Raw genomic sequence first — 26,839 nt, forward strand, 5'->3', positions numbered from 1 at the left:
TAAATTAGTTAATTTTTTTGGCAGGGGTATCACTTTTTATCATATCCTAATTGTACATTTTTGAAAGGATAGTCTTTGTTTCAGTTAATCAAAGAAAATTAGACACAGCTGACTTCTTTTTAGGTTTTCACAAAGAAGCGGGTGACAAAATAAGATGAAAACAATCACATGAAATGATTTAGATATATATGCATGTGAGTCCATGTTTTTAATATAATTCATTCTACCATCTAGGTAAGCCAAATGCATAATATGAAGGTCAAAGAAGATGAAAGGAAAATAGTTAACAACAAAACAACTACTTCCTAGAGTAGAACTTCACCTCTACAGGTAAGTTTGAAAAGGTAGAATACTGATGGGAAGGGAGGGGTTTTCAAAAGAGTATATTCTAAAGCCCTGGGCGGACAGTCACATTATAAAAAATAAGATATGATAAAAAGCCACATTTGGGGTGGGGGAGTGAGGATTTAGCTAAACACTGTTTTCCATTTTAGTATTCCTTATTTCAGAATTATTTTGTAAGTAATTTTCCATTATTGTCAGAAAAAAAGTTCAATAAAGCTAATTTCTATACAGAGATGCAAATTTATTTAAAAACCTGAGCAACTATTAACTCAACAACAGGACCACACAAGTCTCCTTTTTCTTTGGTTCTTTTCAAGACACGCTGTAATTTCATAGTCAACCTCAACAGATAAAAGAAAAGAGAAACTATACTTAATTCACAAAAAGAAAAGTACTTTTTAATTTATCTTAGGTGGATCCCAGAGAAAGCATCTATGGGTCTGATTCCAAAACAAAGCTCTACTAAGTGCCTCAGAACAGATCCAGGGGGTCCCATTTCAGAAAGAAATTTAAGTTACAGTTAAGAAGGGCAAAGGATGAAGACAAGGTTTTATATCGGATCTAGAGGGCATGAATTATGTGCTTTGTTTTTAAAATATTTATCAATCAGTATATAATAGACTGTTTACCCTTTAGCAGCGCAAGGGAAAAGGGGGTAGTGAGGACACAGCATCAAGCTGAAAGAAGGAGCATATGTTTTTTGATTCCCCAAAGAGAAAAGGAAGGCTTGTGTCATTATTTTTAAACGAAAATTATAGGGAGAAGCAGTTCGATCAGGTACATTAAAATTTTTCTGGTAGCAGGCAAATCCGTGAAGTCAATGAAAAAAACTTTAAGAAGATCAATTTCCTTTGCTTCACAGTAATTCAATCAAATTATTTTCTTAGTAAGGAGCAAGACCTCTATGCCTGATGAAACTATATTGGGCTTTCCATTATTAGTGTCTAGTTAAGAATACTTTAAGTGCACACTTAAAACCAAAAATTTTCAAAATACTACTTCAGATAAACAGTATGGTCAGATAATCTTAACATACTTATTTTACATTCATGTGTTTCCCATCTCTACACCACTGCGATTTTTCATCATGTAGCTAAGAAGGTAACAAAAAATAAAAGCAAACTATACAACAAAGAAATAAAATTCCGAGGAAATTATAAGCATAAATAGTTTTATTGTTTGCACTTTGAATAGATTTCACTTTAAAAATACTTACCAAGTGCTGGAAAAAGTTCTGTATAGGCATATTTGTTTTAACTGAAAACTAGAAGCTCAGAGTATAATTACCTCCCTAATAGTTAAATAATTATGATAATCAACAATGAGCAGGAGCATTAGAACAGTACATACATTTATATTAGTACAGACAGGGGCAGGAGGCATATATAACACTGTAGATATATTTCACTAATGCCCAAAGTACAGCGAATTTTGAGGAGGACATTGAAGAGGGATTAATATTAACTCATTTATTGGCTTTATTTAGCTTTTCTCAAATTACATTCTTAGGCAATTTAATCATAGCCAAGAGCTGTTTTCAAAGCTCAGCAGAGATGATCAAGTGAAAATAAATTAAAAAGCTGCTCCAACCTAAAAATATAAGTGGAACTGAATAGAGCAAGGTAAATATTTACAGGCTTGGCCATGGCTGATTGTTTCTATGGAATATTTTTCACTTGTCAAGGAGAAGGAACAATTTCAAATAAAATTTCCCAAAATTCTGTTCACCAAATATTTTTTCACACCATTCTAAGACTGTAACTATGCTGTGCCTTCAATTCCTGAAAACACAGCTACTTACTTTCATGCATGAAATTCTAAATCATAAATCTTGAGAATTTAAAATAGTAAACAAATCGGGGAAAATAAATTTTAAATAAAAATTTCAGTTCTTATATAGAACACATTAAAAAAAGAAAAACACACCAAATTGTACACTCTTATGTTCTCTTATATACAATTATTCCTATGCAAAAACAAAACAAAACAAAACAACAAAAACAAACAAGCAAAAAAAAAAAACCACTCACTCACTCTAATTGCTATTTAAATGATTCTATAGCCTATCCAGAGCTTCCCTATCTGGGTATGACTTAATGAAGGAAATGGGTTTACTGCTCTTGATTCACTATTCACTGTATTAAAGCCTTGTTAAAATTTATTCGAGAGAGCAAGTCAATAAAATAACTGAAACATTGTATCTTTCTAAGGATGCCATTTTTGAGTTGGGTTTTAAACAGCTGAATTGTTCTGATGGAATTCTCATAAAACTTCACTTTTTTCAGTCTGGTCTACCTTCTTCAAAATAAGAAAGCTTAGGACAAATTTAAGTCTGATAAAGGACTGGTGTCTCCTACATCCTACCTTCCTTACTGCCACATTCTCTCCTAAAAGTTCTCTTGCTCCTACCCTACCACCCTCTCAAGTGAAGTATTAAGATAAGATTTGGCCATACAATAGCTTATTTTTAGAGATAATCTAATCCAAACTAGATACTTTGGATGCTTTTTCACAAGCTTGGAAAAAAGCTTGTTTGCTGAATACTTACTATTTAAAATAAAATAAAACTAAAAAAACACAAAAAACCCAAGCACATTGGATATTGAAATGGAGCTTACCTTAGAGCCACGTTCATTAAAGATTATTTCTACATCTAGAATTTTGCCGAACTGCTGCAGAAACAAAAATAATGACACTTATTAATGGTCATCTTTTTATCCACATATTTTACTTTCTTTTGAACAAGAAATCAGTGGGCACTTGGCTCACCGCGCGGGCACTCAGCTCACCGCGCAAGCACGCTTTCTCTTCTTTTTCACCAGGAGGCCCCAGGGATCAAACCCAGGTCCTCCCATATGGTAGGCAGAGGCCTTATCACTTGAGCCACATCCGCTTCCTGGAAATTTCTTCTTATATATAACCTAAGTCCTTTAGGTTGCCCTTCATATTTTCTGTTGTCCTCCCTTCTGTAGAGATAGAGAAGAGTTGGCTACCACTTTCTGTGTAAAATCCCTTCAAATTCAAGAACATCATTAAATCTCAACTGTGGCCTTCTCTTCAGTGTAGAAAATACATCCAGATAATCAGCCGAAGGTGTACAAAACTTTGCTCCAGTGTCTCATCACCATGAAGTGGCCACAGCAAAGATTTAAAGAAGGGCATGTGCTTGTTGGCAAAGCAGTAAGCAGCCATCCTAACCAATATTTTTCAAACTATTGATTATTTCTTAGTCCTGGGGATCTTGTAAAAATACCCATGCCAGAGCTCAGACCAGTGACGTCATGTTTGGGTATGGGGCACAGGTATTAGTATTTTTTAAGCTCCCCAGGTAATTGCCAATGTGCAGAAAATAATGTGTTATGTTTGCTCTTGTAGCGGAAAGTTAGCATTGATAGGTATGTTTTCTAAATTTGATGTGTGAGCAGGATGACCAACTCATCCTGGTTTGCCGGAGTCCCCTGGGTTTAGCACTGAAAGTCTCATGTCCCCCAGAACCCTTCAGCAAACTGGGACAAGTAGTCAACCTATGTATACAAGAATCTTCAAGGCCAATGTTTTATAGTAGACTAGATGATAGAAAAAGATTTCTAAAGACTAATGAAAATACTGATTTACATCAGGATATTTCTCAATCTATTTGCTAATAGATTACTAACAATAAATTACTAATGGCTAATAATTCATTTGGTAGATTAAATTATATTTTAATTGTTAAAATCCATTAAAAGCCTTTAGAGACTTACCCCAAACATCTGTCGGAGGTCAGGGTCCCGGAAGCGGAAAGGTATATTAGAGACATGCAGCCGTTTAGGGGTGGATTTACTTTCTGAATTTTCACTACTTTGTGTCTGTGATGGCTGGCCGTCTGTCTGTGCTCCCCCTTCTGTCTGCTAAGCAAAGAAATAAACATTGAATGAAAAATAAATACAATTACTTACCAAGAATTATGTATAATAATTATTTTCCTACCTCAATCATTCTCAGTGTGTCTTTAAGCAAAATTATAGTTGCCCTGCCAAAGAAAAAACCAAGCAACCCCATCTATATTAATACTATAATCTATAAATAAAATACAGTATGTATAGCTAATTAGCAAAATGGGAAGTGAGGGACACAAAATCAATAAATGACTTGTCTACAATCACATGGAGAATATATAAGGACAAGTGAAGATGTAAAAACAGTACCTTTGTTTCTTTGATTCTTAGTAGAGCTTCTATTTTTTGAGATTAAAAATTTTTTTTTTTCAAAATGAAGTCGATTGTGCTTAGTTGTGGAAATAATTGCATTTGTGATCTATCATCTCAGGCTCTCTCAAGGAAATGAAATTAGGGAATATTTTTTATTTCATTCTATTAGTTCCAGAGTTTATGACTACTGTGTTGCTCAAGTATTAAAATGGTATCTATGAAGAAAAGACACCTAGTGACAGAGGGCAATTTGTCTGAAAACTGAAGAAGCTTCTTACTGGGAAACCAGGCTATACTCTCCTCAAAAATGTATACAATTTCAGCTAACTTTAGCACAGGTAGACCCATTTATCTGTAGCCTAGAACAAATGTGTATTTACCATCAGAGAATTTAACTGTTGCAAAAGGCTCTAAACAATCCTACCAATCTAACAGACAATACATAAATGCTAGATGTGCATATAACATGTGAAAGAGTGTGAGTGGACGTGGGTTTGCATTTTTAGTCAGCAATCTTTTTTTTAAAATATCACGTACTTAAAATCTGAATTTAACTGGGAGTTCTATATACATATATATTTAAAGATTAATTTTATTTATTTCTCCTCCTACTCCCTCATTATTTGTGCTTGCTGCCTGCTCTTTTGTTGTGTGCTCATCTTTTTAGGAGGCACCAGGAACCAAACCAGCAACCTCCCACATGGGAGGGAGGTACTCACTGAGCCACCTCTGCTCCCTGCTCGTTGTATCTCTCACTGTGTTTCCTCATTGCATCATCTTGTTTTCTTGAGGAGGCACTGGGAACCAAACCCAGGACAGGTGTTCAACTGCTTGAGCCACATCCACTTCCCCCTCAATCTCTTTTGTAACATCCCAGGTATGAATCCATCTAATTTTTTTTTCCTTCACTAAATCCTCCCAAAAAAGTTGCTATTTGAGAAACATTTCTGACAAATACCTAACAGATGTGACATTGTAGGCATGTATTTATTCTGAAGTATTCATCAGGCAACTTAAAAACCTTAAGTTACATTTTACTATTTCCTATGAATTGCATGCCGAACTGATGACTTGCTGAGCTGATTAAATCAATATACTTTTAAAACAGGAGTGGAATTTGTTGTTATTATCATCTCATTTGAGAGAGACCTGAATCCCCACAGATTCTTCTGGATCCTTCAGGAAGGATCCCCTCCCTTTGACCCAATGTTCAGGATAAAAGAAAACTGTGATGCTTTTGGCTCAGAGATGTTAGTAACCATCTTGAAATGAAGTCTGAGACTTTAAAATAGAAAGGATAATCAGGAATAAACTCCAAATGATTACCAGCTTTTCAAGTGTCAATCTAAGTGGATGGCAGTTTTTGTTTTTTAATTTCATTCCATTCAGGCCCTGCAGATGGCCCAAGTGTGCAGTGATTCATGTGATATAAAAATAGCTGAAAGAGGAAGTGCTATATAACAATGTTCTGTGAAAGTGTAAGGTTTCCAATCACCAATCTGAGCACAATGCAGAATAAACAACTCCACTCGAGGATGAAATTCACTAAATTACTAAAACAGCATCATGGACACCAATATCCAGTCAAAGCAGTAAGCATCCATACAATTAATGCTCATTCAAGCACCTTCAAATTTGCCTCTTTCATCTCACAGCTGTATCCTATAAAACTCTTTTCAATCAAACTTTAAAACCACCAGATATTTTCTGCAGGATAATGTATCACTCTGAGAAAAATTTTAAAAGTTGGACTCTACATGCTCCAAACCACATATTTATATAAAACATACATGTAGTTTTATATAAATATCACATACATTATGCCTCACATAATGTATGTGAAGCAGCAGTAAAATGAAAACTTGAAAACTGATTATTACTTCAAACCATGCTGCTGAGGTACTTATTTATTGCTGTGGAGAGTTTTTTGCTGCTCTAAAGACACAATTTAAGGGGGAGATCAGAAGTGAGAATGGTTAATTTTCCAGGCTTGTAGTGAAACATCTGCATTTTCTAAAAATACGACATTTTTAGCTCTAGGGAGCTCTAGGGAGACTCAGCAAGTGGAAAAAGTTAACCATAATTTCTAAAATTCTCAAGCCTTCTGATTTTATGTGAATTTTTAAATTGAAGTATAATATACACAGATAGAAATGCACAAATCACAAGTGTACAGTGTGAATGAATTTTCAAAGTAAATACACCCTTGTAACCATCAAATTAGAGCAAGAAACAGAAATCCAGGAAACCCCTCAAGCCACATTCTAGTCACTGTTCTCAGGCCAAAGGGTCACCATATCCTGATTTCTAACTCCATAGCTTAGTTTTGCCATTTCTGAATTTAATAGAAAAATGGAATCACATGCATTGTTCTCTTGTACCTGGCTTCTTTCCCACATTATATTTATCAAATACACACACACAGAGCTATAGATCATCCATTTTTATTCCATAATACGAGCATACAGACTATTTCGAGGCGTCTCCTAATAATGTTCCCATAAACACCTTTGTTACGTATCTTCTGGTGCACATGAGCAGGCATTCTGTTGGGTGTAGGATATGTGTATGTTTGGCCTTAATGGGTAAGGCCAAAGGGGCTGTGTTGACTTATACTCCCATTAACTGTGTATGAGAGTTCTAGTCGCTTTTACTACAGTTTTCATTTTAACTGTTGTTATGGGAGGTGATGGTATTGCGGTTTTAATTTGCATTTCCCTCAAGATTAATGAATTAGAAGGCATTTTTAGAAGCTTTTTGGCCATTTTGATAACCTCTTTTCTGAAATGCCTGTGGAAATCCTTTGCCCATTTTGTTAGTTTGACTGCTTTTTGCTTAATCATTTATAAATCATTAAGTTCTTTATTAACTCTAGGTTTGATTTATTTGACAGATTACAAATAACCTTTTCATGCTCTGCAGCCAAGTCCTCAGATCTTCAACAAATATTTTAATTTGCTGGTGTCATCACCTGGAACTGCTCTACTACCAAAATGACTAATTCAAACACCCTACTTTTTGAAAACATACTTAAATCTTTTCTTCCTGCTCAAATATCTCCACCACAATAATGATTTGATCTCATTGGAACCAATAAACACTGACTCTCTACTTCCCTATCATTGAACCCTCACCTCTCTATCCAACTTAGGTTTCAGAACTTGTCATCCAACCACTGTTGGGGGTTAAAACATGTCCCCAACAAAAGACATGTTCAAGTCTTAATCTGTGTTCCTGTGGATAGGAAACCATTTATAAACAGGACCTCTGAAGATGTTATTATTAGTTAAATCATTCACTCATTTGTGAACAGGATCTTCAAAGATCCTATTTACATGAGGCCATATTGAATAAGGGCGGGCCTTAATCCACATGGCTGGCAGGAGTTCATATAAGCAAAGGAAATTGGACATGGAAGTAGAAGCCAAACGTCGGAAGAAACCACAGAATGTAGCAGATGGCCATGTGGTGGAGGCAGAGATGAAAGCAAGGATCTCCAAGGATTGTGGCAAGCAGGCACCAGAATACTTTGGGAGAAAACTCGGCCTATTGAGACCCTGATTGTGGACCTCTGGCCTCCCAAACTGTCAGACAATAAATTCTTGTTGCTTAAGCCAACCCGTGTGTGGTATCTGTCACAGGAGCTTATGCAAACTAAGAAACTCACTCTCCTTGGTTGAGCCTGCCTATAAAACCTGCAAGCCCAAATAAATCCAACCATTAATTTTATTTGTATGTACCCGGGCAGGTAACTGTTGCTGGGTGGGGGGAAATCATTCGTCATGGTCACCAACCTAAAAAGGGCCCTCAATACTACCCATCAATCTTATCAACTTTCTCCAGTCAGCTAGTGTTCCTACTTTCAAAAATACTGTTTCAAATTGCTTTACTCTCTTCAAATGCCAGGTCCTTCTTTGTACTTCTACTATTTTGTTCAAACAGGAATTCCCCGTAAAAAAGTAACTCTTTACAGAGTGTATACAATATGCCAGACCCTGCTCTAAGCCTTAAATAATAAATACTTAAATAGTACTTATTAGTTGCTAAGCATTGGTCTAAGTATTTTACATATTTTCATTAATTATTTCAACAAAACTGCTCAGTAGGTACTATTTTTTCATCCCCATTTTTCAGATGAGGAAATTGAGGAATAGAAAGATTGCCTAAGTAATAGCAGGGTATCAAACACAGGCAGTCTGGCTCCAGAGTATATGTTCTCAACAACTATATTTATATGGATTATTTTCTTTAATCCTCACAATAATTCTATGAGGCAGGTACTATTAACTCCAATTCAGTGGGAGAAACTAAAGCATAGAGAGGTTACGTGGGTTAGTTACCCACGGTCTCATAAGTGGCAAAGGAGGAATTCAATAGTAGACAGTCCAATTTCATATGCTATACCACCACCCTTCTCACATTGCACTCATCTTCTCTTCTTTCTTTCTCATTAAAATGGAGGACACCTGTTGATTCCATTCTCTCTCACCATCTCAGGACCCACATCTGAAGTAGCAAGGAATTTCCTGGGGTAAAAGTAAACCTGGGGAAGTGGACTTGGCCCAGTGGTTAGGGCGTCCGTCTACCACATGGGAGGTCCGTGGTTCAAACTCTGGGCCTCCTTGACCCGTGTAGAGCTGGCCCACGTGCAGTGCTGATGCGCCAAGGAGTGCCCTGCCACACAGGGGTGTCCCTGCATAGGGGAGCCCCACATGCAAGGAGTGCACCCCGTAAGGAGAGCCGCCCAGCGCGAAAGAAAGTGCAGCCTGCCCAGGAATGGTGCCGCACACACGGAGAGCTGACACATAAGATGACAACAAAAAGAAACAGATTCCCATGCCGCTGACAGCAACAGAAGCAGACAAAGAAGAACACTCAGCAGAATGGACACAGAGAGCAGACAATGGGGGGTGGGGTTGAGGGGGGAGAGGAGAAAAATAAATAAAATTTTGAAAATAAATAAATCTTTAAAATAAAATTAAAAAAAAGGTAAACCTGGGGGTAAGAAATAGGGAAGGCTACCAAAGAGGTGAGGTGTGTTTTATACCTTGAGAGAAGAGTAGTAGTACAACTTTGTGATTCATACTAGGTTAAGTGATTTCTTCAGGGAACCCCTGGGGTATATACCTTTAAAGTCTTTTCTCTTGAGCTTGTCAAGGTCTTTCAATTTTTCTAGCTGGTGCTACTAGTTTCTAAAACTTTTGAAATTTTTGTGGTTTAAATTGAATTATTTCACAGTTAGAAACAATTTAACTTGTAAATTTATTTACACACAAAAGGTAGGTTACACAAAGCTTCATCTCCTGCAACTTTCTTCAAAGATTTCATGGTCATAAGGACAAAGGTATAACTCACTGTTAGTTGGTCTTAGTATCTTTTGGATGAAAACCTTCAGACAGGTTTTCAAGTGAACCTTTTTCAAAGGATGAATTAGGTATTTCTACAATACAAAGTCAGTCAGAGTTAACGCAATGGACATGGTTTTGAAAACCTCAAGACTAAACCTATCAAAGAATAGGGAGATAATTCTGTAACTGCTAGAAGTAGAGCTGCCATATGAATTACCATGTAATTCATACAGCTTTGATGTTAGGCAGTTATTAATCAAGTTTTCATTTAGGAAAATTCATATAACTTCAAAATTGTGTGAAAATGAAACGTCATTATTTTTTATATGACATGATTTCAAATCTGAATCATTCAAATTTGTGTGAAATAAGATTATAGTTTATATCCAAGAAAATTAAATGTAAAGATTGTAGCCCAAAGTTTTAAGGAGTAACACTCCCTAAACAGTAGAATGCCAGTTTTGCAGTAGGTTAACTTGTATTTTGCAGAAAATGGGTTTCATTGTCAAATAAGTTAGGGAAACATCGGACTAAACCCAGTTAATAAGTTGCTGGATGCATCCATGTTTATTGTGAATTTCCAAGAGGGAGAAACTTACCTCTCTCCCCAGGCATGTATCACACATTGTACTAGTTAGGCAAAATGGTGGTGATGCAAAGTAACAGAAGTCTGCTGGTTTTTATAAAGGGTATTTATCTGGGGTAGAAGCTTGCAGTTACAAGTACAAGAGGTACTTTCTCACCCAAAGTATGTTGCCATGTGTTGACACAAGATGGCTACTGATATCTGTGAGGGTTCAGCCTTCCTCTTTCCTCTTAAGATTCCATGGTTTCAGCTTCTAATCTCAGCTGTAGGCTGGCACAGGACTGGTCTCTCTTCCCAGGGCACGTTTCTTTCTGGCTCAGCTACTCCGGTCTCTTCACAAGGTCAGCTGTAAACTATTAGGCTTATCTCTCTTCCTGGGCCACAGGATCCTCTGTGTATCTACTTCCCTGGGTTCTTGATTTGAGTGTTCACTTATATAGCCTACCAAGGTGGGGCAGGGATTTACAGTCTTCAAAATTAGCATTAAACAAATGTATCAATCAACATTGATTTTCCAATTCCAATTTCCTCCCCACAGAGAATATTAAAACAGAAGCCTTGCTGAAAGGATATTTAGGATGCCTTGCCCTTCCAAATAAATTTGATAATCATGTTTTACATTTATTTTTAAAATGCTGGTAGAATTTTAATTGGGAGTATACTGACATCTGTATTATCGATTTGGGTAGAAGTGATACCTTAATGATATTTAGTCTTCCAATCCATGAGCATGGGATGTTCTTCTAATTATTTAGGTCTTTTTTTATTTCTTTTAACAATGCATTGTAGTTTTCTGAATACAAGTGCTTTACATCCTTGGTTAAATTTATTCCTAAATATTTGATTCTTTTAGTCACTACTGTAAACAGAATTATTTTCCTGACCTACTCCTCAAATTGTGCATTAGTAGTCTTTTTTTAAAAAAAAGATTTATTTATTTATTTATTTCTCCCCGCCTAGCTGTTTTTGCGCTTGCTGTCTGCTCTCTCTGTCCTATGCCGAGCCCTACAAAGGAGGGTCCCTGGAAGCCTGCAAAGCAGGTTCCAAGGTTCACAGGAAAAATGTAGATAAAGAAGGAGGTGCCCCTGAACAAGGTTATGGGTTGAACAAAATATGCTAAGTATGGATAAGAATTCCAGGAAAACTGTGTTATCAGAGGGCTAATGAAAAGAAGAGTAACTATTTTATTTGTAGTGACCTAGAAACAAAAGTTTCCCCGTGAGAACTGTTGAATGTGCTGATGTCACTTAAGGTATAAAATAAAGTATACAATTAAGCTGGCTGCCTGAGGTAGCTACAAGCTCCTGCAACTCCTCATGCTTCACCTGGCCCCTGTTAATTTGTGTCTTTCATTTCTTCAACCTCTCACCCCCCCCCCCCGGAACCGCGTGGAACCTGTTTGGCTGCAAATGAACTGCACGGGTCATAGCAGTGTCCATTCACTGTGCCTTCTTCTATGTCTGCTTGTCGTCTCTTTTTTTTTTTTTAGATTATTTATTTCTCTCCCCTTCCCCCCGCCCCCAGTTGTCTGTTCTCTGTGTCCATTCGTTGTATGTTCTTCTGTGTCAGCGGCCTGGGAATCTGTGTTTCTTTTTGTTCTGTCATCTTGTTGTGTCAGTTCTCTATGTGTGCGGCACCATTCCTGGGCAGGCTGCACTTTCTTTCCCGCTGGGTGGCTCTCCTTACAGGGCACACTCCTTGCATGTGAGGCTCCCCTACACGGGGCATTCCTGTGTGGCAGGGCACTCCTTGTGCACATCAGCACTGTGCATGGGCCAGCTCCACACAGGTCAGGAGGCCCTGGGTTTGAACCCTGGACCTCCCATGTGGTAGGAGGATGCTCTATCAGTTGAGCCACATCTGCTTCCCTGCTTGTCTTCTCTTTAGGCGGCACCAGGAACTGATCCTAAGACCTGGCTGGGAGAGAGGAGCTCAATCTCTTGCGCCACCTCAGTTCCCTGGTCTGCTGTGTATCTTACGGTCTCTCCTCTGTGTCTCCTTTTGTTGCATCATCTTGCTGCACCAGCTCTCTGTGCAGGACAGCACTCCATGTGGGTCAGCTTACCTTCACCAGGAAGCACCAGGAATCAAACCCTGGACCTCCTATATGGTACGTGGGTGCCCAGTCGCTTGAGCCATATCTGCTTCCCACTAGTGTTTTTTAAGGTCTACTTCATCTGATATAAATACAGCAACTCCAGCTTTTTTTTTTTTTTTTGGTTACTGCATGCGTGGAATATCTTTGCCTAGTCTCTCACTTTCAATCTATTGGTATCCTTAGGTCTAAGTGAGTCTCTTGCAGACAGCATATAGGTGGCTCATATTTTTTTTATCCATTCTGCCAGTCTGTGTCTTTTGTTTGGGGAATTTAATCTATTAACATTCAATGTTATTACTGTAAAGGCAGTTCTTATTTCACCCATTTTGACCTTTGGGTTTTATTTGTCATATTTTATTTTCACCACTCTTTTGAGACTTTTAGTTACTTTTACTGATATAATCTTTATTCCTGGACTCCCTTCCAAGTCTCTCCTTTTTTCTTCAGATGGTAGCACACCCTTAAGTATTTCCTGCAAAACCTGTCTCTTGGTTACAAACTCTCTCAGTTTCTGTTTATCTGTGAACATTCTAAACTTGCTCTCATTTTAAAAAGACAATCTTGCCAGATATAAGATTCTTGGCTGGAAATTTTTCTCTTGTAGTATATTAAATATATCACACCACTGTCTTATTGCGCTCATGGTTTCTGATAAGATATCAGAACTTAATCTTATTAGGTATCCTTTATATGTTATGCATTGCCTTTCTCTTGCTGAGAGAATGGTCTCTTTGTCTTTAGCATTTGACATTCTGATTACATGTGTCTTGGAATTGTCTATTCAGATTTACTCAGATGGGAGTAGGTAGTGCTGCTTGGACAGGGATATCTATGTCCTTCAATAGGATTGGGAAATTTTCTACCATTATTTCTTCAAATATTCCTTCTGCCACTTTTCCCTTCCCTTCTCCTTCATGGACTCCTACGACATGTATGTTTGCACATCTCTTGCTGTTTAGTTCCCTGAGACTTTATTTAATTTTTTCCATTCTTTTCTTTGGTATGTTTGTTTTCGGAGGTCATGTCTTCAAGCTCACGAATCCTTTCTTCTTCCTCCTCAGACAAGTGGTAGTTTCTTAAAAGGCTCCTTGAAATACTGAATCTGAAATTTTACTGATGAAGTTTTCATACTGTTACATTAAAATCCATTAGACTATCATGTACTTTGAATAGATCTTTTACTCACACATGATTGTGAACATTATACATTAGTAATTTACACAACATTGGTTTATGGAGTTGTGGAGCTCTTCCAAACACTGAGTTATTTCATTATACAATATCAACCCCCAGAAAGGCTTTAAGTATTGGGAAGCTGACAAGTTCACAGTGGCAGATACAAGTTTTTAAAAATTGAAATTCTTGCTGCAAGACAGGAATTTTATCATTGGCAACAAATACTGCCAGTTTTTTCCTTGAAGTGACAGGCCTAATACTTTGAGAAAATATCTCCTAGATACCCAACTCTATATATCAATAGTTTGTCAATCATTTTTACTAGAAAAAAATAGTGCTTCATGAAAAAAGCGACTAGTTTATCCTGCAACTCAACTGCACAAGTACTTTTTCTTGAGACAACCAGTGTACTTTGGTATTCAACACAAGTACTTTATGAAAATTTCCCATTTTGTCACACAGAATATGAAAAAAAAAAGTGCTCAATGGTGAGGAATTAATTAAAAAAAGAGTACTTTTTAGTGCTTCATCGAAGGACATTCTTAAGTGAATCTGCATTCTCACCCCTGTGAGTTGGCAGTGAAGAATATAGTGACTACCAGTATAGTTTGGTGCCACTGCTTTGGTTTATGCTAAGATGCCAACAAATTTATTTTTCTTTTTTTTTTTGAGGTGCCAGGGGCCAGGGATTGAACCCAGGATCTCATATGTGGGAAGCCAGGACTGAACCCCTGAACCACATTGACTTCCCTGGGGTTTTTTGTTTGTTTTTGTTTTTTTAGGAGGCACTGGGAACTGAACCCAGGACTTCCAATGTGGAAGGCAAGTGTTCAACCACTTGAGCCACATCTGCTCCAGATGCCAACAATTTTATCCACCCTTGTTTTTGCACAATGAAAAGGGCAAATGTCTTAGTATTAGTTCTGAACATGCAGATCCCCTGAAAATGTCTCAGGGACTGCCAGAAATCTGTGGCCCATACTGGGAGGACAACTACCGTAAAGCACTTCCCCTGCTTGCACCGACCTCCTCTATTCCACCAAGATTTAGAGGAATAGAGGAAGTTGTACCCACTTCCCCAAAGTTTTTTCTCAACCAACTCATTTTCACAACACTCTCTCCCTCTAGTACCTACCTAAATTTTGTTTTTCAACTTAAGACTTCTATGAGCTCACTGAAGGCAGGGCCTTATTTTACCTCTTTAAATCTACCTAGTGTCTACACGGTAATATGCACAGAACAAGTATATATAAAACATTTGTTGTAATAATAATAATATAATTTTTGGGAAAGAATACACAGGCTCTGTGAGTCAGACAGCCTGTGCTCAAATCCTCACACTGCCATTTACAAGTCGTGTGACCTTGGACAAGTTATTTAATTTTTCCATGTCTCACTTCCTGGCCAGTGGTGCTCTGTCGTGGTCCCTAGGGGAGCAGCGACAGTCTCCCAGGTACAGTGGTGGGGACCGGGAGGGAGTGAGGGTTCAACAGTGAGCCCCTGATACTAATGACTATGCTTGTGAGCTGATAAACCCAAAATAATAACAAGGCCTAGAGCAACTTTGTGCCTGGGAATTTCCTTCTGTCAGCCTTCATGTTACTCAAATGTGGCCAGTCTCGAAGCCAAACTCAGCATGTAAATGCAATGCCTTCCCCCCAGCGTGGGACATGACACCCAGGGATGAGCCTCCCTGGCAACGAGGGACCACTATCAACTACCAACTGATGATGCAACTGGAAAATGACCTTATACGGAAGGTTCAATGCGGATCAGCAGAATATCCATGTCTACATAAAATACCATGACTTTAAAATGCTGTTTGACCTAAAGTAAGGGGGAAATGGAAAGGAGAAATGAGTTTATATGGCTACGAGTTTCTAAAAAAGAGTCTGGAGGCTGGCAGAAGGTTTGCCCTCATGCACAACCGAGCAGAGTCAGAGAGACAGATAAAGCAGATACAACCCCCAGATATTGGTTCCTTTGAGGGCTAAAGAGACCCATGGGAGTTATGGTCATGGCCGATGGGGTTAACTACCAGGGCAGATGGCCCCTCTTTGGAAATGGTGTTTATGTGTGATGAATCTGGACTCAGATGGGATCTCCCTTCATAAGACTTTCATGCTAATGTGCTGGAGGTGCAGTTAATGTTGGGGTTTAAGATATATTTAGGGGATTTGAATCTCTGGACTGACAATGTGATAGCCAGATCCTGAGCCTCAACAGACTCCAGCACCTACAATCTGATTTATTGGACTTACCACACTCAGCTAAGATGGAGGTGAAGAAGGACAACCACCACACCATGGAGCCTAGAGTGATTACAACTGAAAATGGGAGGATTGCATCCAGCATCCAGGTGGAATCTGAGCCTCCTCTTGACATAAAGGTGCAATGGACACAACCAATCCAGTGTCCACATAGAAGAGGTGGCATTGGATTGGGAAAAGTGGACATAATGGACAAAGGGTATGGGGAAAGGCAGGAAGAGATGAGAGGTGGAGGCGTCTTCGGGACATGGAGCTGCCCTGGATGGTGCTTCAGAGGTAATCACCGGACATTGTAAATCCTCACAGGGCCTACATGATGGAATAGAGGAGAGTATGGGCCATGATGTGAACCAATGTATATGAGGTGCAGAGGTGCCCAAAGATGTACTTACCAAATCCAATGGATGTGTCATGATGATGGGAACGAGTGTTGTTGGGGGGGAGGAGAGGGGGGGTGGGGGGGTGGGGTTGAATGGGACCTCACATATATATTTTTAATGTAATATTATTACAAAGTCAATAAAAAATAAAAAAATTAAAAAAAAAAAAAAAACTTTCTCTATCTGTAAAAGCAAGGAAATGACAGTACCTATTTCACAGGGTGGTTGTGATGACTCAATAAGCTAATATATACAGAGCACTTCAAAAAACGTCTGGTACAGTATAAGTGCTCAAAGATGTTAGTTTTGTTGTTACTATTAAGTAGTTATTTCTGCCATTTGTATAGATATTTTTAAAAACTTATTTAAGAACACTGATAAAAATGTTGGGTTATATATATGGTAACAGAAATTTTTTTTTTTAAATCCATGGAACTGCACTACACAAATATGAACCCTAAGTTAAATCACAGACTATAGTTAATACAATGATAAAAATGTGCTTTCATCAATTATAATAAATGTACTGCACCAATGCAAGGTATTAATAATAGGGTGATATATGGGAATCCTGTATTTTATGCATGATTGTTCTGTAAACTCACAACTTCTCTAACTGAAAAAAGAACAAAAACCTCTTGAGGTTATCTAAGTGGAGCCCTAGGTTATAGTCTAATATCCCTTGAAGGGAAAAAATATCCTTATATTAGACTCTTTCTTCTCTCAAAAGGGAAAATTCCTTCACCTGATCTCACAGATGGCCTTCCTATGAAAAAAGGCTTCAAAGGCAATTTCAGAGATGATTATAAATTCATAGAAATATTTGGTTTATCTCCTTGGCTCTAATTTTATATGAAATAGTTAGCTACTCACCTTTTAATGGCTTCTATAGAAATTCCTAAACATCTCTCAATAGCTATTTCATGATTTATAAAACTTTTCCTTAAATTTAACAGTCCTTTCTTGGGCTATTTGCTAAAATTCACTACCTCTCTTATTTTAGGGGAGATATGGCATGAAAAGAAGAAACTGATCCACCACCTTAAAAAAATAATAAAAATAGGTATCTCTAATGATTTAAATTCTGAGTTAGGGGAAGTAAATGTTCTTATTTATTAATAATTATTCAGTTAGGAAAACCTTCCACTAAGTGAAAGACTCAATAACATACTGTGTCCTAAAACAGAAAGTATTTACATTATGTGGAAGAAGGTAGGGGAAATAAATTCTGTTACTTGAGCTGGCATAACTATTAATATTTTTAATAGTATATATATATATATGTACTATTAATCAATCACAGATACTTAATGTACCAGTGAGGGTAATAAAAAGAGTGCAAGTTCCTGCCCTCAAGGGACCTATAACTCAAAACATAGGATATGTATACAAACATAAATTTCCTCTCTGAAGATTATTCAACAAAGCTTGTCTAATTCAAATACTTTGATTATAGATGCCTACTGGCATTTGGAAAAATAGCTAAGCATATAGGAACTGAGGTCTTTTCTTCTCTGCAGGCAGGCTCAGTGATAATTAAACCAAGTAGTAGACCCCTATCTGCTACCTCTTTGCTAATGCACAGTATGGAAACTGTCAAAACAAGCTCTCATTTAAAGAGCAGAAGAAACTCTTAAATGTTTAAATCCATTTCTAAAATACATTTTAGAAATAAAAATTACAGAATTCACAGCTTCTGTTTGTATAAGAAGTCCTTTTTTTATGTCTCTTCATCAACAAGGTTAAGGCTATCCAACAAGGCAAGGTTATCCAATGGAAACAAGATCTACATTAAATGCAGCTGTAATAAAAAGCAGAAAGACACAGCATCAACTGGGACAACTTATTTAAAAGTACTAAGATGGTAAAAAGTAACTATCTTAAAGATTTAAACCTAAAGCATTCCCAGCCTATTCTCATTACAACCCTGTAGCCTCAGGTAGGCATCATTAGCCTCATTTGATAGATGAAGAAACTGAAACTTGGGAGGGTAAACTATTCATTCAAGACATTGCATAATAAGAATGACACAATCTTTGACTCTGTTCTTATTTTACTCATTCAATCAAGTGTCAAATCCTATATATTCTACCTTCATAATTTCTATTAAATTCTTTCCCTACTCTGCATAACCACTGTAAAACCCTAGTTCAGAACCTCATTACTGCTTCAAGGATAAGACTCTTTCCTAATCAGTTTCTCTGCTTCTCTACATATCTTGTACATGGTTGCAAAAGATTAAACCTTCTGGAAGCACAATTCTGATCACTTCATTTCCTTGCTCAAAAACCTTCAATAAAGTTCACATTTCTCAGCCTGACATTCAAATGCTCTTCCCATTTTGTACTCAATCAACCTTTCTCCCACCTTAATTCCACTATCCTCCACCAAATATGCACAGCTTTAGTCAAATGGAAACCCATGACTTTATCCAAAGATATTTGATCTTTCCCATCTCTGCATATTTGCAGTTATCTTCCCTACCTCTCCCCACCAGCACCAATGCATGTTCAAATTCTAGTCACTTTTTTTTTTTTCAACCACTGAGCTAAATGCACTCCCCAGTGAGAGTTGATTTTCCATTTGTTTGGTTTTTTTCAGGGAGGTACTGGGGATTGAACCTGGGACCTGTGCATGGGGAGAAGGTGCCCAGTTGCATGAGCTACATTTCCTCCCCTCTAGTCACTACCCACTTTCACCCTGTCCTGCTGTTTTTGCTGTCTGTGTCCATTCGCTATGTGATCTTCTGTACCTATTTCTCTTTTTTGTCTTCTCTTCTCATTTTTTTTTCTCCTCTAGGATTCACCGGGATTCGATCCTGGGGACCTCTGATGTGGAGAGAGGTTCCCTGTCACCTGCACCACCTCAGTTCCTGGTTTCTGCTGTGCTTTACCTTGACTCTCCCCTTCGTCTCTCTTTTGTTGCATCATCATCTTGCTGTGTGACTCACTGGTGCAGGCACTGGCTTGCCGCATGGGCACTCGGCTTGTCTCATGGACACTCGGCTTGCCATGTGGGACTGGCTCACTGCATAGGGATGTTTTCTATTTTTCCTTTTTAGCAGGAGGCCCCAGGGACTGAACCTGGGTCTTCCCATATGGTAGGCAGAAGCCCTATCACGTGAGCCACATCCACTTCCCCCTCTAGTCACTTTTTTTTTTAGCCCCCCCCGCTTTGTGGCTTTTTGCATGCTGCTTGCTCTCTGTGTCCATTTGCTGTGCATTCTTCTGTGTCTGTATTTATTTTTATTTCCCCTCTCTCCTTGCGGCTTGCTTGATGTCTGCTATGTCCATTGACTCCGCGCTCTTCTGTGTTTTTTGCTTGTCTCCCTTTTTGTTGTCACCTTGCTGAGTTGACTCTCCGCGATGTTTATGGGCTGGGCGGTGCTCTGCGCTGCTTGCAGGCCAGGTGGCTCTCCACAGCGTGCAGGCAAGCCTGCCTTCACAAGGAGGCCCTGGGACATGAACGCAGGACCTCCCATATGGTAGATGGGAGCTCAACTCATTGAGCCACAGCCGCTTCCCTCTAGTCACTTTTTTAAAAAATTTCCCTCCCCTTCCCCCTGCCCCCCAATTGTCTGCTCTCTGTGTCCATTCGCTGTGTGTTCTCCTGTGTCTGTTGTATTCGTCAGTGGCAGGCATCGGGAATCTGTGTCTTTTTTTTGTTGCATCATCTTGTTGGGCCAGCTCTGCATATGTACGGCGCCACTCCTGGGCAGGCTGCACTTTTTCTGTGCTTGGCAGCTCTCCTTACAGGGCGCACTCCTTGCGCATGGGGCTCCCCTATGTGGTGGACTCCCCTGCGTGGCATGGCACTCCTTGCATGCATCAGCACTGTGGGTGGGCTAGCTCATCACATGGGTCAGGAGGTCCATGGGTTTAAATCCTGGACCTCCTATGTGGTAGACGGATGCTCTATCAGTTGAGCCAAATCCACTTTCCTCTAGTCACTTTTAACACAAGGCCTGGCTCAATGCCATCTCCACTAAGAAGCTGCAGCTTCTTTCTCCACAGAACCATCATGGTATACTTGTACCTTGTTTCATATTTTTTCCAAGTAACTATTAAGTGCCAAGTATTGGGATAAGTCAGGGAATGCAAAGATGAACAAAAGAAGCTTCTCTTTTAAAAGTCAGGGAGACACATGTAAATGAAAGTGCTACAAAAAGTGGTTAGCTCAGGATTCTACTTGAGCCCAAATGAAGGATACATAAACTTGGCTTTGCCTAGAAAAGTCAAGGAATGCTGCCCAGGAGAAATGACACTTGGGCTGAATGGAAAAAGCTATGTAAGTGCCTGATAAGAGGACAAATGAATATATATATAATCTTCTTCTGTCAGGTTGGATTTGGACAGGTGGGGAGTTAGAGTGGTAGACTAGAGAGTATGGACTTAAAATTTCCCAACTACAAAACCCTAACATACCACAATAAGCCATATTACAAACCACAATAAATACTCTCATAGCAAGTTTTAAACTAAAAAGTGCTACACAAATTGTAAGATATTGCTAATACATGTACAACAATGCTTTCTATCTACCTTTTGAATATAATTGGCCACAGGAATTACCAGACCCATTATAAGAGACAGGTGAGCAGATAGTAAAAGTTTAACAAAACAATATACAATGTTATCAGTTCTAAGCTTTACAATGAACTGCTTTACTACTCGATTTCTCTATAGACATAACACATCCCTAGAAACACACACATAATTTCCAAAGGTAATGGTACAATGGCAGGAAATTCACATACATTTTTAAAAAAATGCTTTAAAAAAAAGGTATCTCTTGCCCGGAGTTTCCTAATAATTTCCAACACTATCATTAACAACTTCCTAAAATCAGAGAAGGTATGCTATCATATCACTGTCCATAGGCTCAACTCAAAGGATTTTCCATTTTCTCCTCAGCTATTTTTGGTACCCCTAAACTATCCTATAACATGGATTCCTATTCTTCTTTCAGTATTTCTTGAGGAACTCAAATTGGCTGATACAATGTAAAATTTTATAAATACACTGTATATAGTAAACATTTTCTAATATAGATGAGGAACAGAAATCTTAACTGTATATTTACATTAAGGACACAGCTTGCACTAATCACTGTCATTGGAAGCACACACTCTGGGGGTCTGAAACAATGGGAAATGGCACCAATAAGGAAAAAGGGAAAGGGACATGGGTAGTGGTGAGGAGTGATACAAGTACTAGTAAAATAATGACATGGTTCAAGGAAATGACTTCTGGCTATCATGGTGTGAACACGTCAGTGAATCCCTTCATTCCTTCCTCAAAACTAAAGAACTAGGAGCGGATGTGGCTCAAGCAGTTGGAAAACCCCTCCCACATGGGGGGGGGGGTCCCAGGTTCAGTTCTGGTGCTCCTGAAAAGAGCAGACGCAAGCAGCAAGCAAAGCAGGAGAAGAAACCCAGGGAAGCCGATGTGGCTCAGTGGTTGAGCACTGGCTTCCCACATACAAGGTCCCAGGTTCAACCCCCAGCCCCAGGACCTGAAAAAAAAAATTAGACTTCATCAAAATTAAAAACAAAAACAAAAAATCCCCTAAAGAACTGGACAAAATTGTTAAAGAAACAAACATTTCAAGATTCTGGAAATCAAGCAAAGGGAGACAATACATAGAGAAGTTTCCTGAAAAACTGCTAAAGCTTACCACAAGATCAATAGAAGTCTGTGAACTTACTGCCAGGGGTAACTCCAACTCTCCTCTTCTACCCCCACCTCAAATGGTATAAACTTGATTTTATCAGGGCAGGGCTGGCCACAAAAACCAGCATCTTTGTTGCCAGAGAGGGCAGACTTGACTTGCAGTGAAGGGGAACCCACAGCTTTGTCAGCTACAAGTGGCAAACTTTGGTAAGAACCTAACAGGAAACTCAGAGTTTTCCTAGCTTGAGACTAGGAGACATTAGTGGTTACACCCTATGCGGGGGTTATATTCTGCAGCTTAAGTCCAGGCAAGTTACTTAAAGCACACACACATGTATGCATGTGTGCATACAAACAGGCCTCTCAGGAAAATAAATAACATTCCACAGTAACTTCTATAGTTGTCTGAAATGTTCAACTTTCACCAGAACATGATAAGACATACAAAAAAAACCATCAATGCATGACCCAGTCTCAGGAAAACAAGCATTAACTAGAAACTGAGTAGGCCTGGGTTCTGGACTTAGCAGATGACATCAAAGCAGCTATTATATATGAATTAAAAGAATTAAAGAAAACTATACAAATAAGAAATCTCAATAGAGAAATATAAATTATAAATGCCAAGTCTAGAAATGAAAAGGGCAATGACTGAAATAAAATATTCATAAGATGGGCTAAACAGCAGATTTCAGATGGCAGAACAAAGAATGAGTGAACTGAAAGAGATATCAACAGAAATTATCCAATATGAAGAACAGAGAGGAAAAAGATAAAAAAGAAAATGAACATAACTTCAGAGACCTGTGGGAGGATGTCAAATACCCCAACATACATGTAGTACATAGGAGTCCCAGAAAGAGAGAAAAAAGGGGCAGAACAAGTATCTGAAGACATAATGGTCAAAACCTCCCCCAGATTTTACTATACTTGGGATCTGTTTAGAGTTTTGGATGAAAAGCATTAATCTATAGATGTAAAAATCTCAACTGACTCTGTGTATGATTAAAAAAAAAAAGAGATCCAGATCTAGACATATCATAGTCAAACTGCACAAAAATAAAAAACCAATGTATATCTTGAGAGCTGCAAGAGAAAAACAACTCATCATACAGAGGAGGAGAACAATACAATTAATAGCTGACTTCTCATCAGAGCAGGGGTTCTTAACCAGGAAAGATTTCAGGGGGTCTGTGAGCTTGAACTGAAAAAATATCAACTTATTATGTATATTTTCTGTGACCTGTAACTGAAATATAGATTTCCTTTACTTATGAATGTGTGCAATAAATTACAGTAGTATTCTGTGGTTTTCACCTGACATGCAAAGGGGTACGTGGAAAAAAATGACTAAGAACCCCTGCTTTAGAGGACAGATGGCAGTGAGAAACATACTTAAAATATTGGGAGAGGAGGAGGGCCTAGTCAGTCAAAGAATTCCATAGCTTGCAAAACTGTCCTTCAAGAATGAAGATAAAAGAAAGACATTCCCAGATAACCAAAACAGAGAATTTGTTGCAAGGAGACCTACCCTATAGTTTATAGAAAAAAACTAAAGTAAGTCCTGCTGGCTGAAGGGAAATAACTCAGTCAACAACTCAGATCCAAAAAAAGTCATAAAGAATTATAATACTGAATTGCTGTGTTTATAATAAATACAATAATAGCACAAAAGAGAAGAGGGAATGAAGCTACACTGGAGCAAAGAAAAACAAACACACACTGCTCGGAAGGTTATGATAAAAAGAGGGCAAGTTCCTGCCCTCGAGAAAAGTATAATCTAATAGATCTATTAAGCTTTCAACTCAAGAAGATAGACAAATAAGAACACATCACACCCAAAGTAAATAGGAAGAAGGAAATAATAAATATAAGAGTGGAAACCAATGAAATAGAAAACAGAAAAATATTAGATGAAACCAAAAGTTAACTTTCTGGAAAGATCTGCAAAATTAATAAACCTTAGCTAGATTATCAAGAAAAAAAGACAAAAGACATAAATTACCAAAATCAAGACTGAAAAAGGGATATCACTACAGACCCTATAGAAATTATATGGAGTATATAGATTATAAATAACTTTATATTAGCAGAGCAAGTTAGATAATTTATATAGAATGGGTAAGTTCATAGAAAGATATAACTCACCAAAACTGACTCAAAAACAAAGAAAAATTTAATAGACTAATAACTAGTAAAGAAATTAAGTAATTAAAATACTTTGAAAAAGCCTCAGATTTACATTTTATTTCTTCTTTTTCACTCCTTTGGTTGAAACAGTTGTTCTGATAGCTCTGTGAGTTTATGATACTTTGAAAGTTATTTGTAAATACAGCAAATTCAGCAGCCTATATATTCATGAACATAGAATAAATGCTATAGAAAGCCTCATTTGTTGCCCAAATCATGCCTAGGCTCCTCAAATAAACTGTCTATTATAGTCCATTACTTATGAAGTATAAAATTATGTGCCTATATATTGCTAATCAATATTGAAAGAAAAACATGCTTTCAAGTTAAGAAGGGATTTCTTGGGAGTTCAATATCTCATAAAAGAAGATGGAAAGCTTTTGCAGGTCAAATCCATCCTTACACACAACAGCTTCCACTACAATGTTCTTTATTAGGAAGAAAATCTTATTAAGTGGCTAAAGGTTGAATAAAGCTCTCCTTCTGGATAACCTGAGAAGAGAAAGGCAAAAAGAAACCTAAAAACTAGACATAGGTTTTTCTATGTAACGTACACATCATTTTTATGTTTAAAAATATCCATAGAATACCACAGAAAATAAAATTTCTTATATGTTGATAGGTATGTAATACATACCTATCGTTAATTTATGACATTTCCTTTACTTTAGTAAGTTAGTAGAGGTGAGGTCATAGAGGTAGGCTGGCTGGGACCAAGGACTAATAAACCAATTAAGAGTCTGGATTTTACTCTAATTGTATTAGAGTTAGAGTTAAGCAGGGCAATAGCACAATTTGCATTTTTTAAACTGCCCCCCCCCCACCTTGGCTGCTATGTGGAGGACAGATGTTAGGAAGCAGTAATACAGTATAAAAGTATGTGCTTTGGGGACTAAGGTGGTGATGACGATGATAAAAATGATACATAAATTAAATGCTCTTAAATCTCATTATAATCCCCTGAGGTAAGTTACTACTATTTCCATTTTACAGGTGAGCAAGCCAAGGCAAAGAGAAATTAAATAACTTGCCCAAGGTCATATTGCTAAGTAGGTGTCAAATTGAGACTCAAACTCAAGGAATAAGGCAGAAAGCTGAGCTCTTAACCATGTACATTATCTAGCTGTAGAAGTTAAGACAAAGTGGTTGAAATAGGAAATGTTTTAGAATTATGGTTTCCAAGACTTGCTAATGACCTTTATGTTGAGATGAGGGAAATAAACAGTGATTCCTAATGTAAACTATGAAATACAGTTAATAGTATAATTATAATAATATTGTTCATCAATTCTAACAAAGTACCACACTAACGCAAAGTGTTAATAATAGGGAAAACTGTGTGTATGGGAAAGGGGGGTATATGGGAATGCTATATTCTGCATGGTTTTTTCAGTAAACCTACAAACTTCTCTAAAACTAAATAAATATATATAGAGAGTGCAAGAGAGAAAGACTCCTAGGTTTTGCTTGAGTAACTAGGTGAGTGGTAGGATAATTTACAAAGATGGGGAAGATTAAGGTAGAAATGCATTTCATAGAGAAAATTAGATTTTTTTTTTTTTTACCTATAAAGTTTAAAATACGTGGTAGACATCCGGAAGGAGATAAAAGTAGTCAGCTGGATTTTGAGTATGGAATTTCAGGAAATTTTGGACTAACGATAAAAACTTGAATGTCATCTGCATATAGGTAACATTTAAAGCAAGGTGAGTAATGAGGTTATATAGAGAGGAGATAGAGAATAAGAGGAAAAGGGGTTCCAGCACCCAGCCCAGGGGCTACGCAAACATTCAAAAACTGAACAGAGAAAAAGGAACCAGCAAAGGAGACAAAGCGTTGTGGCCAGTGTTTAGGAGGCTAACTGGGAGAGTGGGATGTCCCGAAAGTCAAGAGACTAATAAGTATTCCAAGGTGAAAGGAAAAGGTGATGTGCAGAATGCGGCTGAGAGGTTGCAAAAAATAAGAAAAGAGATGGGACCATCTGATTTCACACCATGGGGGTTATCAGTGAAGTTGAAAAGTGCCACATTCTCCTAAGTTTATTTCTACTATTGTATTTACCTTGTTTTAGTATCTGTCTTATCTCTAGATTGTAAATTCCTAGGTAATGACTATGAGTTTTAATTCTAAATCCCTATCTTCTAATTACAGTGCTTGAAGTATAATAGAAATTATATAATAAATGCTAAACTAGGGAAACAGACTTTGGCCCAGTGGTTAGGGCGTCCGTCTACCACATGGGAGGCCCGCGGTTCAAGCCCCGGGCCTCCTTGACCCGTGTGGAGCTGGCCCATGCGCAGTGCTGATGCGCGCAAGGAGTGCCCTGTCACGCAGGGGTGTCCCCCGCGTAGGGGAGCCCCACGCGCAAGGAGTGCACCCATAAGGAGAGCCGCCCAGCGCGAAGGAGGGAGCAGCCTGCCGCTGACGACAACAGAAGTGGACAAAGAAACAAGACGCAGCAAAAAGACACAGAAAACAGACAACCGGGGGAGGGGAGGGGAATTAAATAAATAAAAAATAAATCTTAAAAAAAAAAGCTAAACTAATGCAAAGAACTTTCTGGCCTAATGATTAAGGTGAAGAT

General features: G+C 38.1%; 1 protein-coding gene across 50 annotated transcripts in view; it reads right to left on the bottom strand.

The window, feature by feature from the left end:
* Positions 1 to 26,839, bottom strand: part of RBFOX2 (RNA binding fox-1 homolog 2) — a 295,584-nt gene that overhangs the window by 35,895 nt on the left and 232,850 nt on the right. For 30 of the 50 annotated variants that reach the window (XR_011650307.1, XM_058308693.2, XM_058308707.1 and 27 more), the window contains 2 exons: positions 4,089 to 4,235; positions 2,964 to 3,017 (listed from right to left, as the gene is read on the bottom strand). Coding sequence is in view for 49 of the 50 variants with exons in the window: in XM_058308693.2 (XP_058164676.1) it covers positions 2,964 to 3,017; positions 4,089 to 4,235 (201 nt within the window). In the remaining variant the exon portion in view is untranslated. The remainder of the gene's footprint in view (positions 1 to 2,963; positions 3,018 to 4,088; positions 4,236 to 26,839) is intronic. The other 20 variants (XM_058308708.1, XM_058308716.2, XM_058308711.1 and 17 more) reach the window with 1 other exon arrangement.

Source organism: Dasypus novemcinctus, chromosome 12 (genome assembly GCF_030445035.2).
Source record: "Dasypus novemcinctus isolate mDasNov1 chromosome 12, mDasNov1.1.hap2, whole genome shotgun sequence".
NCBI classification, from domain to species: Eukaryota; Metazoa; Chordata; class Mammalia; order Cingulata; family Dasypodidae; genus Dasypus; species Dasypus novemcinctus.